At 47.3% G+C, this 14586-nt stretch overlaps 1 protein-coding gene across 1 annotated transcript in view; it reads left to right on the top strand.

Moving 5' to 3' along the window:
- Window positions 1-14586, top strand: part of NLRP5 (NLR family pyrin domain containing 5) — a 63920-nt gene that overhangs the window by 26287 nt on the left and 23047 nt on the right. Inside the window, exons 8-10 of the mRNA XM_063615258.1 lie at window positions 5619-7212; window positions 11288-11458; window positions 12230-12397. Coding sequence (XP_063471328.1) covers window positions 5619-7212; window positions 11288-11458; window positions 12230-12397 — 1933 coding nt within the window. The remainder of the gene's footprint in view (window positions 1-5618; window positions 7213-11287; window positions 11459-12229; window positions 12398-14586) is intronic.

Below are 14586 nucleotides of genomic sequence, written 5' to 3'. Positions count from 1 at the left end.
GTGCCCAGCCGCCTTCATGGCATTTATCATCCAGACTTACACATTAGCTAAATCATATGGAGTGAAGATGAGTCTAAAGTGCTATAACTTTGCAGGATGATGATTAAACAGCCAAGGATGTAAGAGCAGGTTTCCCTGAGAAACTGTTGATTGAGGCTTTTTCGTTGAGATATAATTAGGATTTTATATACCATAAAGTTGACCCTCCTGAAGTATATGATTCAATTATTTTTAGTCTATTCAGTTATCCAACTGTCATCACTAATTCCAAAACATTTTTTTCTCCCAAAAAGAAACCCCATACCCATTTGCAGTCACCAATTTCCTCTCCCTCAAAACTCTGGACAACCACTAATCTACTTTGTGTCTCTAAACTCTCTGATTCCAGATCGGTCATGTAGATGGAATCATATGATACCTAGTTTTCCGTGACTGGCGTCTTTCACTTGGCATAATATTCCAAAGCCCGTGTTGCGGTGTGTATGGGCACTTCGTTTTTGTTGCTGAATAATATTCCATTGTATGGAAAGACCCCATTTTCTTCATCTGTTGTTCAGTTTGTGGGAATTTGGCTTTTTTCTCCCTTTGGGGCTGTTAACAGTGCTCCGTGAACACTTGCGTCCTAGAAGGCAGTGATGGAAAGAAGTGACTTGACTAGCATGAGATATTCAAGATATAAAGCTAACTGGAATTGGTGATTGGCAGAGTTCTGAAAAAAGGGGCTCTGGGAATTGCTCTCACCTTCCTTCTGGAACGATCTGGTGGGTGGTGATGCCAGGAGCCAATGACTAACATTTTGAGCTCTGAGACAGCTTCAGGCTGGGCTATTATCCCACCTGTGCAATATAATGTCAATCCTATGTGAGCTACGTAACCATTCGCTCAACCAATATTTGAAAAACTAATGGTTGCCAGTGTTGTCAACTTTAAATTGGGATGAATAATATACACAAATATTGGTGACATTTTTAGAATAGTTACTCTGGTCTAAGCACTGTTCTCCACATTTTGATTGTCAAGACACCTTCATGCTAACCTAGTAAGGGGAGATACTCACACTTTCCACTCCACCCTCATTTTCAAACAGGGTCTTGCCCTGTCACCCAGGCTGAAGTACAGTGGCACAGTCACAGCTCACTGCAGCCCCTAACTCCTGGGCTGAAGCAATCTTCCTGCCTCAGCCTCCTAAGTAGCTGGAAATTAGGCATATGCTACAACATCTGGCTAATTTTCATATTTGTTATGGAAAGCAGGGACAGGGGTCTCGCTATGTTGCCCAGGCTCGTCTTGAACTCCTGGCCTCAAGTGATCTGCCCATCTCAGCATCCCAATGCACTAGGATTACAGGCATGAGCCACTATGCCCAGCCAATATCCCTATTATAGAAATGAACAAATTACCATATACAGGATTAATGGGAAGCTACAATTAAATTTATGTAAAACAAGAAAAACAATGAGCTCAGCATCTGCTCCAAAGTAGGGTCACAAACACAACCTTGTTTTCTTGTTATCACTTAGAAAAAACCTATGAGAGTATTTTTGGTTAGAAGTAAAAGATGAGGTTTTTTGTTTTTTGTTTTGAGACTGAGTTTAGCTCTTGTTGTCCAGGCTGGAGTGCAATGGTGTGATCTCGGCTCACTGCAACCTCCGCCTCCCAGGTTCAAGCGATTCTCCTGCCTCATCCTCTCAAGTAGCTGGGATTACAGGCATGCGCCACCACACCCAGCTAATTTTGTATTTTTAGTAGAGACGGGGTTTCTCCATGTTGATCAGGCTGGTCTTGAACTCCTAACCTCAGGTGATCCACCTGCCTCGGCCTCCCAAAGTGCTGGGATTACAGGAGTGAACCACTGCCCCCAGCGAGACAAAAGATGAGTTTTTGATCCTTTGAATTTGCGGTCCTGTGACCCCTTAAGGGGCGAGTTAGACACATGAGTCTGGAATTTTAGGAAAGAAGCCCTCAAGGAGAGGATTGGAACCCTGAGTGTAGACGTGATAATTAAATTCACAGAAAAAGAGGTGTTTGAGGAAGAACCGAAGGAGGCCTGAGTTTAAACGCAGACTGTCTTCCTGGGGTTTCCCTCCCTCTGTAAAAACCTACATTCCAGTGGCACAGCCAGTCCTCTGAGGACAACAGGGTCAGTCTGAGCTCAGCAAATAGAGGTTCCAATCTTAAGGTGTCCTTCCCGTGGTTTTAACACGGGTCTGTTAATGGCTTCCCCTGATGTGGATGACAGACGGCCCTCCGTTTCCATGGGTTCTGTGTCCATGGATTCAACTTAACCATCGATCAAAAATATTCAGGAAAACTCCACAAAGTTCCAAAAAGCAAAACCCGAACTTGCCACATGCCAAGCAGTGCGTTGAGTCCACACAAATGAAGCGAAGTGTAGACATCATGTTAGATATTATAAGCAGCCTAGAGATGACTTGAACTACATGGGAGGAGTCCACACAAATGAAGGGATGTGTAGACATCGTGTTAGGTATTATAAGCAGCCTAGAGATGACTTAAACTACATGGGAGGATGTGCGTAGGCTATATGCAGTTATACCATTTTATATCAGGGACTTGAGTATCTGGAGATTTTGGTATCATTTGGGAATGTCCTGGAACTCATCCTGGACAGATTCAGAGGATACAACTACAATGAAGTGTAATTTCTAGAATTTTTATGTGGAGACTTTGCATACAGTTAGTAATTGTATTACACATTTGTGCAGAGAGACTCTTGCTGCCTTTTTAAAGTAAACGGTAGTACCAGTAAACTTAAGGTCCCAGGATATGAATCTTTTTCATGTTCATTGAGTACCTATCAGATATCAGAGGCTGAAGAGGCTGGAAGTATTGAGGCAAAAAGACAAGGTATTTTTCTCGTGGAGCTTACATTGTAAGCTAGGGGCTGACAAAAACTAAATGCATAAAAGAATTGAAGTTTGTGATAAATGTCAGGTGGTATAAAATAATTATAGTTTGTGCTAAGTTTCATTTTTTCACATTTTCAGGCCCTGTGCTAATGTTGAATGCATATTCTTAAATCTTTATCAGGTGGGCCAGGCACAGTGGCTCACGCCTATGATCCGAGCACTTTGGGAGGCCGAAGTGGGCGGATCACTTGAGGTCAGGAGTTCGACACCAGCCTGGCCAACATGGTGAAACCTCATCTCTACTAAAAAAAAATATATATATATATATATGTATATATGTACGTATATACACATATATGTATATACATATATACACACATATATGTATATACATATATACACACATATATGTATATACATATATACACACATATATGTATATACATATATACACACATATATGTATATACATATATACACACATATATGTATATACATATATACACACATATATGTATACATATATACACATATATGTATATACATATATACACACAGATATGTATACATATATACACATATATGTATATACGTATATACATATATGTGTATATACGTATATACATATATATGTATATACATATATATGTATATACGTATATACACATATATGTATATACACATATATGTATATACATATATATGTATATACATATATGTGTATATACATATATACACATACATATATACACACACACACACACACAAAATTAGCTGAGCGTGGTGGCAGGCACCTATAATCCCAGCTACTTGAGAGGCTGAGGCTGGAGAATTGCATGAACCTGGGAGGTAGAGGCTGCAGTGAGCCAAGATCATGCCACTGCACTCCAGCCTGGGCAACAGAGTGCAACTGTGTCTCAAAAAAATCTTTATCAGGTGGGGAAACTGAACAGCAGCTTGTATCAAATCACACAGACGCTCTGCAGCAGGGGTCCCCAACCCCTAGGCCATGGACTGGTAGGGTGGCCTCTTAGGAACCAGGCAGTATAGCAGGAGGGAGCAGAGCTTCATCTGTATTTACAGCTGTTCCCCATGACTCGTGTTACCACCTGAGCTCTGCCTCCTGTCAGATCAGATGTGGCATTTGGTTCTCACAGGAGCATGAGCCCTATTGTGAACCACACATGCGAGAGATCTGGGTTGCGTGCTCCTTATGAGAATCTAATGCCTGATGATCTGTCACTGTCTCCCATCACCCCCAGATGGGACAATCTAGTTGTAGGAAAACAAGCTCAGGCTCCCACTGATCCTACATTATGGTGAGTTGTATGATTATTTCATTATATATTACAATGTAATCGTAATAAAGTGCACAATAAACAATGTGCTTGAATCATCTCAAAACCACCCCCCTTCCACCCTGGTCTGTGAAAAATTGTCTTCCACAAAACCAGTCCCTGGTGCCAAAAAGGTTGGGGATCACTGCTCTACTGTAGAGCTTGGGTTCCAGGCAGGATCTGTCTGACCTCAAGGAACGTGCTCCCCTCTCTCTCTCTCTCTCTTTTTTTTTTTTGAGACGGAGTCTCGCTCTTTCACCCAGGCTGGAGTGCAGTGGCGCGATCTCGGCTCACTGCAAGCTCCACCTCCCGGGTTCACACCATTCTCCTGCCTCAGCCTCTCTGAGTAGCTGGGACTACAGGTGCCCGCCACCATGCCCGGCTAATTTTTTGTAATTTTTTGGTAGAGACGGGGTTTCACCGTGGTCTCGATCTCCTGACCTCGTGATCTGCCTGCCTCGGCCTCCCAAGGTGCTGGGATTACAAGCGTGAGCCACCACGCCCGGCAATACAATGTAACTTATCAGGTCCCCAGTGCAAAAAACGGATATCGGGTTGAATGGGGGAAGCAGAGCTATTCTGTGGATTATTAAGAAGCGTTCGAGGCCTTTAAAGTAGGGAATGAAGAGTGAGCATGTTCTCAGCACCTGGCTAGGAAGAAACAAGACCCACGTCTGGAGGCTGACTCAGGCCCCACTGATGCAGGGTTTCTGTGGGGTATGTTTTTACTAAAATTCAGATTGGCTTCAGCTGGGCATGGTGGCTCATGCCTGTAATCCCAGCACTTTGGGAGGCCGAGGTGGGCAGATCACGAGGTCAGGAGATCAAGACCATCCTGGCTAACACGGTGAAACCCCATCTCTACTAAAAATACAGAAAATTAGCTGGGCGTGGTGGCGGGCGCCTGTAGTCCCAGCTACTCGGGAGGTTGAGGCAGGAGAATGGGGTGAACCCAGGAGGCGGAGCTTGCAGTGAACCAAGATTGTGCCACTGCACTCCAGCCTGGGCAACAGAGCAAGACTCTGTCTCAAAAAAAAAAAAAAAAATCAGACTGGCTTCAAATTTTGTTTCCTGATTTATTTTTATTTTTATTTTGAGATGGAGTCTTGCTCTGTCACCAGGCTAGAGTGCAGCGGTGTAATCTCAGCTCACTGCAACCTCCATCTCCTGGGTTCAAGCGATTCTCCTGCCTCAGCCTCCTGAGTAGCTGGGACTACAGGTGCCAACTACCATGCCTAGCTAATTTTTGTATTTATTAGAGACGGGACTTTGCCATGTTGACCAGGCTGGTATCAAACTCCTGACCTCAGGTGATATACCCATCTCGACCTCCCAAAGTGCTGGGATGACAGGTACGAGCCACCGTGCCTGGTCTGTTTCCTGATTTTCATTCTACCCTCTCTTACCTCAGGCCTTGGAGGTGACAAATGGGACTACAAGAATCACGTGATGACCAAATTCGCTGAGAAGGAGGATGTACGTCGTAGTTTTGAAAAAACTTCTGACTGGCCAGAAATGCAAACGTTGGCTGGTGCTTTTAATTCAGACCAGTGGGGCTTCCGGCCTCACACGGTGGTTCTGCATGGAAAGTCAGGAATTGGGAAATCGGCTCTGGCCAGAAGGATCGTGCTGCGCTGGGCGCAAGGTGGACTGTACCAGGGAATGTTCTCCTACGTCTTCTTCCTCCCCGTTAGAGAGATGCAGCGGAAGAAGGAGAGCAGTGTCACAGAGTTCATCTCCAGGGAGTGGCCGGACTCCCAGGCCCCAGTGACGGAGATCATGTCCCGACCAGAAAGGCTGCTGTTCATCATTGACGGTTTCGATGACCTGGGCTCTGTCCTCAACAATGACACGAAGCTCTGCAAAGACTGGGCTGAGAAGCAGCCCCCATTCATCCTCCTACGCAGTCTGCTGAGGAAAGTCCTGCTCCCTGAGTCCTTCCTGATCGTCACCGTCAGAGACGTGGGCATAGAGAAGCTCAAGTCGGAGGTCGTGTCTCCCCGTTACCTGTTAGTTAGAGGAATCTCCGCGGAACAAAGAATGCACCTGCTCCTTGAGCGCGGGATCGGTGAGCATCAGAAGACGCAAGGGTTGCGTGTGATAATGAACAACCGTAAGCTGTTCGACCAGTGCCAGGTCCCCGCCGTGGGCTCTCTGATCTGCGTGGCTCTGCAGCTGCAGGACGTGGTGGGGGAGAGCGTCGCCCCCTTCAACCAAACGCTCACAGGCTTGTACGCCGCTTTCGTGTTTCACCAGCTCACCCCTCGAGGCGTGATCCGGCGCTGTCTCAACCTGGAGGAAAGAGTTGTCCTGAAGCGCTTCTGCCGTATGGCTGTGGAGGGAGTGTGGAATGGGAAGTCTGTGTTTGATGGTGACGACCTCATGGTTCAAGGACTTGGGGAGTCTGAGCTCCGTGCTCTGTTTCACATGAACATCCTTCTCCCAGACAGCCACTGTGAGGGGTGCTACACCTTCTTCCACCTCAGTCTCCAGGACTTCTGTGCCGCCTTGTACTACGTGTTAGAGGGGCTGGAAATCGAGCCGGCTCTCTGCCCTCTGTACATTGAGAAGACAAAGAGGTCCATGGAGCTTAAACAAGCAGGCTTCCATATCCACTCGCTTTGGATGAAGCGTTTCTTGTTTGGCCTCGTGAGCGAAGACGTAAGGAGGCCACTGGAGGTCCTGCTGGGCTGTCCTGTTCCCCTGGGGGCGAAGCAGAAGCTTCTGCACTGGGTCTCTCTGTTGGGTCAGCAGCCTAACGCCACCGCCCCAGGAGATACCCTGGATGCCTTCCACTGTCTTTTCGAGACTCAAGACAAAGAGTTTGTTCGCTTGGCGTTAAACGGCTTCCAAGAAGTGTGGCTTCCGATTAACCAGAACCTGGACTTGATAGCAGCTTCCTTCTGCCTCCAGCACTGTCCGTATTTGCGGAAAATTCGGGTGGATGTCAAAGGGATCTTCCCAAGAGATGAATCAGCTGAGGCATGGCCTGTGGTTCCTCAGTGGTGAGTACCTCAGGCGGTTTTATCCTATGCCATGTGCTGAGCTCTGTGTCTCTACTGCTGGGACTTGACATGACTTCCAGGAACTTCAAGGTCCCAGATAATTCTTTCAGGATGAATGGCCCAGATGACGTCCAGCTGGCTAAAATGCCAGGACCCGAATCTGGCTCATTGTCCACACCTGGGAAAGGTCTTTCAAAATACAGGACCCCGCCCAAGACTCGAAAGGAAAGGCTCTGGGGTTGAAACCCAGGAATATGTGGTTTATTTTATTATTTTGAGTCAGTCTCGCTCCGTCACCCAGGCTGGAGTGCAGTGGCACGATCTCAACTCACTGCAAACTCCACCTCCCAGGCTCAAGCGATTCTCCTGCCTCAGGCTACCGAGTAGCCGGGACTACAGGTGTGCACCACCATGCCCAGCTAATTTTTGTAATTTTAGTAGAGGGGATTTCGCCACGTCGGCCAGGCTGGTCTCAAACTCCTGACCTCAGGTGATCCACCTGCCTCAGCCTCCCAAAGTGCTGGGATTACAGGTGTGAGCAAGCCCCTCCCTTCAATGTGACCGCTCAGGTTTGTGGACTGCTTATTTGGTGTGGGGTCCAGGGCCGTGCTGTCCAGTAGAGGGTTCTGTGATGGCAATATTCCATGTGCCTTGTCCAGTAGGGCAGCCACCAGCCTCATAAGCCTGTTTAGCATCTGAAACGTGGTGAGTGAGACTGTGGAGGTGAAACTCATCTCATTCCATTTCAACTCATTTGTATTTTTTTCTTTTTTTGAGACAGAGTCTCGCTGTGTCACCAAGGCTGGAGTACAGCAGCATGATCTTTGCTCACAGCAACCTCTGCCTCCCGGTTTCAAGCGATTCTCCTGACTCAGCCTCCCGGGTAACTGGGATTATAGGCAGCGCCACCATACCTGGCTAATTTTTGTATTTTTAGTAGAGACAGGGTTTTACCATGTTGGCCAGGCTGGTCTCGAACTCCTGACCTCAGGTGAGCCACCTGCCTCGTCCTCCCAAAGTGCTGGGATTACAGGCATAAGCTGCTGTGCCCAGCCTCATTTGTATTTAAATAGTCACATGTAGCTGATGCTTACTGAATAGTGCAGGTCTAGAAAACACACTTTGCTGGATTGTCTCAATGTCATCCTCCTATGACCCAGAACACAGCAGTGAAGAATGTGGACAGGATTGGTAGACGAGGATTGCTTGAGACCAGGTTTTTGAGACCAGCCTGGGCAACAAAGTAAGACCCTGTCTGTAGACAGGCTGGTGCAGTGGCTCATGCCTGTAATCCTAGCACTTTGGGAGGCTGAGGTGGGTGGATCATGAGGTCAGGAGTTTGAGACCAGCCTGGCCAACATAGTGAAACCATGTCTCTACTAAAAATACAAAAATTAGCCAGGGCGTGGTGGCGTGCGCCTGTAGTCCCAGCTACTCAGGAGGTTGAGGCAAAAGAATTGCCTGAACCCAGGAGGCGGAGGTTGCAGTGAGCCGAGATCATGCCACTGCACTCCAGCCTGGGCGTCAGAATGAGACTCCATCTCAAAAAATAAAAAAATAATAAAGCATCAAATTATCACATGGGGCCGGGCACGGTGGCTCACGCCTGTAATCCTAGCACTTTGGGAGGCTGAGGCAGGTGGATCACATTAGGTCAGGAGTTCGAGACCAGCCTGGCCAACATAGTGAAACCCCATCTCTGCTAAAAAATACAAAAATTAGCCGGGCATGGTGGTGGATACCTGTAATCCCAGCTACTCAGGAGGCTGAGGCAGGAGAATTGCTGGAACCCAGCGGGTGGAGGTTGCAGTGAGCCAAGATGGTACCACTGCACTCCATCCTGGGTGACAGAGTGAGACTCCATCTCAAAAAAAAAAAAAAAAAATTCTCACGTGGAAGAAGTCTGACACAGCACCTGGTGTGTGCTGAGGCCTTGATAACATGGCAGTTACCCTTGGTTGGAAAACAATTAAGCACAAATGCTTGCTTTTTAGGAGGCGAGCTCATGTCAGTGCAGAAAGAAAGAACAGCTTGCCCTTTACCTTGTTCTTTCCACAGCCAAGGGGAGTCACAGCCTGGGCAATTTTCCTGTAGATTGGCTGAAAATGTGCACAGCCACAGGCCAAGCACTGAGATGGGAAATTTACATATCATAAAAAGTCACAGCTACTCGTGTTCACAGCTACCCTGTGCTATACTTCCCATTCACTTTTTTTTTTTTTTTTTTTTGAGACAGAGTCTCGCTCTGTCACCCAGGCTGGAGTGCAGTGGCGTGATCTTGGCTCACTGCTACAACCTCCACCTCCTGGGTTCAAGCGATTCTCCTGCCTCGGCCTCCCTGGTAGCTGGACTACAGTTGCCCACCACCACACCCAGCTAACTTTTGTATTTTTAGTAGAGATGGGGTTTCACCATATTGGCCAGGCTGATCTTGAACTCCTGACCTTGTGATCCTGCCGCCTCGGCCTCCCAAAGTGCTGGGATGACAGGCGTGAGCCACCGCGCTTGGCCTCTATTTTTCTTTTATTCTTCGGGGCAAAGCTGTGAGGTTAGCTCCCTGTTCACAAACGTGGGAAGGTATACACTCAGACACGTGGGAAGGTATAAACTCAGACAGGAGATGATTGCCAGTGGATGAGAGACTAATTGCTCCGGTTTTTAGGTGTACGATACAATATTAACTACAGGCACGACATTGTACAGCAGACCTCTAGAACTTTTTCATCTCACATCACTGACACTTCATGCCCATGGAATGATAACTCCATCTCCCCTGCTCCCCAGTACCCTGGCAGCCTCCGTTCTACTTTCTGCTATTTTAGATACTTCAAAGTAGAATCATGAGCTGAGTGTGTTGGTGGCTCACACCTGTCATCCCAGCACTTTGGGAGGCCAAGGTGGGTGGATCACTTGAGGTCAGGAGTTCAAGACCAGCCTGGCCAACATGGTGAAACCCTGTCTCTACTAAAAAATACAAAAACTAGCCAGGTATGGTGGGCACTTGTAATCTCAGCTACTTGGGAGGCTGAGGCAGGAAAATTACTTGAACCTGGGAGGCGGAGGTTGCAGTGAGCCAAGATCACGCCACTGCACTCCAGCCTGGGAAACAGAGACTCCATCTCCAAAAAAAAAAGTAGACTCATGCAGCATTTGTGCTTCTGTGACTGGTATAGCTCACCTAACATAATATCCTCCAGGTTCATCCACGCTGTCAAAAATGGCAGAATGTCTTCCTTTAATAGTCCATTAACGTATGTATCACGTGCTCTCAATGTGTTTGTCCATGGATGGACATGTAAGTTTTCCAGATCTGAGCTATTATGAAAATGCCACAGTCAGCGCGGGAGACCAAATGCCTCTTCCATATCCTGATCTCAGTTCTTCTGGGTATATACCCAGAGGTAGGATTGCTAGGTGGGTAGCTCTATTTTAATATTTTTTAGGAACCTCTGTACTGTTCTCCATAGCTGTTGCACAGTTTCACGTTCAAGTGGGGCTGGAATTGAAGCAAAGATCTGATGCAGGGCCGGGTGTGGTGGCTCACACCTGTAATCCCAGCACTTTGGGAGGCTGAGGCGGGGGTAGATCATGAGATCAGGAGTTCGAGACTGTCCTGGCCAACATGGTGAAACCCCATCTCTATTAAAAATGCAAAAATTAGCTGTGCGTAGTGGCGTGCGCCTGTAGTCCCAGCTACTCGGGAGGCTGAGGCAGGAGAATCGCTTGAACCCGGGAGGCAGAAGTTGCAGTGAGCTGAGGTCACGCCACTGCACTCCAGCCTGGGTGACGGAGTGAGACTCCATCTCAAAAAAAACAAAAAAACAAAAAACTGGTTCAGGAGCTGGCAGTTCCTAGTCATGCCTGCATACCCCCTCGGGTACTGATATATCTGGGAGGCAGGATGGATGCAGGGCTAGTCATGCAAAGCGTGATGGCAGCTGCTACATTGCCTCAGAGCCTCTAAAGCCACCCCGGTCTCACCTCGATAGCTTGGTCCCTCTCCTCCACGTGTTGCCACGACTGCTCACGTTAAACTCCATCCCACGAGCCCGTGTTTCTATCCCCCCTGACATAGGATGTGGGGTAAGACCCTCATTGAGGAGCAGTGGGAAGATTTCTGCTCCGTGCTCGGCACCCACCCACACCTGCGGCAGCTGGACCTGGGCAGCAGCATCCTGACAGAGCGGGCCATGAAGACTCTGTGTGCCAAGCTAAGGCATCACACCTGCAAGATGCAGACTCTAATGTAAGGCTGCCCGCCCCCTATGAGAGAATCCCTTCCCATGACACTATCCCAGCTCTCCCCTACCTCCTGAGAGAAGACCCATCTGAAACCCCTCAAGTGCAGCCTGAGGGCATAAGTGCCACCAAAGGTGTAGGAACCAAGTTCCCAAAAGCACAGAGTGGGGAGTCGCTAAAGACCTTGTGATCGGCCGGGCACGGTGGCTCACGCCTGTAATCCCAGGACTTTAGGAGGCCAAGGCGGGTGGATCACCTGAGGTCAGGGGTTCAAGACCAGCCTGGCCAACATGGTGAAACCCCATCTCCACTAAAAATACAAAAAAAATTAGCAGGGTGTGGTGGTACGTGCCTGTAATCCCAGCTACTTGGGAGGCTGAGGCAGGGGAATTGCTTGAACCAGGGAGGTGGAGGTTGCAGTGAGCCAAGGTCACGCCACAGCATTCCAGCCTCAGTGACAGAGCGAGACTCCATCTTAAAAACAAAACAAAACAACAAAAAAAAAAACCTTGTGATGATGTTACTGAAGCAGGCTCCTTGACACCAGGTTTGGACGGGTTTGGCTGGATTAAGCTCCCCAAGGCAGGGATTGGTAATACTGTTTCATACACTATTCCCAGTAGCTGGCCCATCACAGGCACTCAGGTATTCATTGCTTTAAAAGGAAATACAATTAATTAGAAATTTGCAAGTTAGAATGGGAGAAGGATGGGAAGGAAAAATGAGGATACAACTAAACGTCACCAGTGTTGAATGTGTCTCCCCTTCCCCATTGCAGGTTTAGAAATGCACAGATTACCCCTGGTCTGCAGCACCTCTGGAGAACCCTCATTGCCAACCGTAACCTAAGATTCCTCAACTTGGGAGGCACCCACCTGAAGGAAGAGGATGTAAGGATGGCGTGTGAAGCCTTAAAACACCCGAAATGTTTGTTGGAGTCTTTGAGGTACGTCTCTGGTAGGGCTTTTGCCTTGTGTTTCTTCATTTTTACTTGTGTTTGAAATTATTACAGAAAACAGCAAAAATTAAAGAGCTGCAAAGATGGAAAAGTTTTGGTGATGGATGGTGGTGACAGTTGCAGGAGTTGAGTGCCACTGAATTGCACACCTAAATAGTTAAAATAGTCCATTTTCGGTTATAAGTACTTTATCACAATAAAAAAAAAAAACTCAAAGTTTCATTAAAAAAATTTTATGCAGAGGCAAGGTCTCATTTGGTTGCCCAGTCTGGTCTTGAACTCCTGGGCTCAGGTGGTCCTCCCCGCTTGGCCTCCCAGAGCACTGGGATTATAGGCGTGAGCCACCATACCCGGTGAGATTTTAATTGTATAGAGGTCAAATGCACCCTTCTGGGCTGGGGGCGGTGGCTCATGCATGTAATCCCAGCACTTTGGGAGGCGGAGGCGGGCAGATCACTTGAGGTCAGGAGTTCAAGACCAGCCTGGCCAACATGGTGAAACTCCATCTCTACTAAAAATACAAAAATTAGCCGGGCGTGGCAGGCACCTGTAATCCCAGCTACTCAGGAGGCTGAGTCAGGAGAATCTCTTGAACCCAGAGGCAGAGGTTGCAGTGAGCTAAGACCGTGCCACTGCACTCTAGCCTGGGCAACAAGAGCAAAACTCTGTCTCAAATGAAAAAAAAAAAAAAAAAAAGAAGTGTCCTTCTGGCAGTTTCTCCCAGTGGTTAATCTCACATACTAACACATAATATCAAAACTAGGAAACAGATCCTGGTACAGTGTGTGTACATTTTTCTACAGTAGTTTATTACATCTAGGTTTGTGTAACGATCACAGTAACCAAGACGCTCTGTAGTCACACACCCCTCCCCAACTGCACCGTTCCTCATCCTCTTCCTCAGCAGCCACGTGTGTTTTCCATCTCTGTGTAACCTTGTCATTTTGACAGTGCTCTTAAATCAGTGTGGTACATCATCGCCTGAGACTGGCTTTGGTCCATCAGCGCTTGAGATCCACCCAAGCAGTCATGTGTTACACATTTTCTTCCTTTCTGTTGGTGACAGCCATTCAATGCTGTGGAGTACCACAGTTGGAGCATTCACCTATCTGGTGACAAGTTGGTTGGTTGGTCGGTTGGTCGGTCCCAGTTAGTGGCTCTTACTGCGGTTTGTAAGTCTTGGGAAGGTGGTTTTTTCATTAGATTAGCTTGGTCTAGAGATACAACTGTTTAATGTTTATATAGTATTCTTTTTTTTTTTTTTGGAGACTGAGTGTAGCTCAGTTGCTCAGGCTGGAGTACAGTGGCACAATCTCAGCTCACTGCAACCTCCACCTCCCAGGTTCAGGGGATTCTCCTGCCTCAGCCTCCCAAGTAGCTGGGATTACAGGCACACACCACCACACCTGGCTAATTTTTGTATTTTTAGTAGAGATGGGGTTTCACCGTGTTGGCCAGGCTGGTCTCGAACTCCTGACCTCAAGTGATCCACCCGCCGTGCCTTCCCAAATAAAGTATTCTGAGACAGACAAATACAAGCCCTGCTTTGAGCTTTGTTAGTTGGCACATCAACTAACATCGAAGAATAATAAGAAAGAAGAATTTGCTTTGCACCGTGTGTGTTTGCCTGGCAGCCAGGGAACTGCACTTTAAGGAGATGTAACCCAGGGAAATTGGCCAAAGCATAGATGTTGTCTCAGGATGGAAATGCTGTGCCTGACATCGTGTGGGGTTTATCTGGGAACAGATTGGAGGAAGCTGCATGCTCACTCTTTTGCTCATTCTCTGCACCACAAGTGCAGAAACTGGAGCTTAGATTCAAAGAATAAATAAGATACATGTTGTCAGAAAAGATGGATGGAGGCTATTTGGGGCCAAGGAAGGAAAAAGCATGAAGTCACTTAGGTCCAGTTTCTTGGAAGTCTAACGAATTTACCTTCTCATAACTCATGGAGGCAGGAGTATTGCTTTCTTCTCTTCACTCCTGTGTTCCCAGGACCTAGAACTGCTCTATTTCCGACACCTGGCCCATATTCCCCAAAGTATTTATGGGATAGAGGGATGGGATGATCAGCTAACTCTCTAAATGGGAGACTTTGATGTTGAATGATGGATTGGGCCACATTGTGAAGGGTTTCCATTCACTATCACATTGAGGAGTTGGAACTTTCTTGTAT

This window comes from Symphalangus syndactylus, chromosome 13, assembly GCF_028878055.3.
Source record: "Symphalangus syndactylus isolate Jambi chromosome 13, NHGRI_mSymSyn1-v2.1_pri, whole genome shotgun sequence".
Classification (NCBI taxonomy): domain Eukaryota; kingdom Metazoa; phylum Chordata; class Mammalia; order Primates; family Hylobatidae; genus Symphalangus; species Symphalangus syndactylus.
Note: the sequence above shows the minus strand (reverse complement) of the source record. Positions and strands in the feature narration are given on the sequence as shown.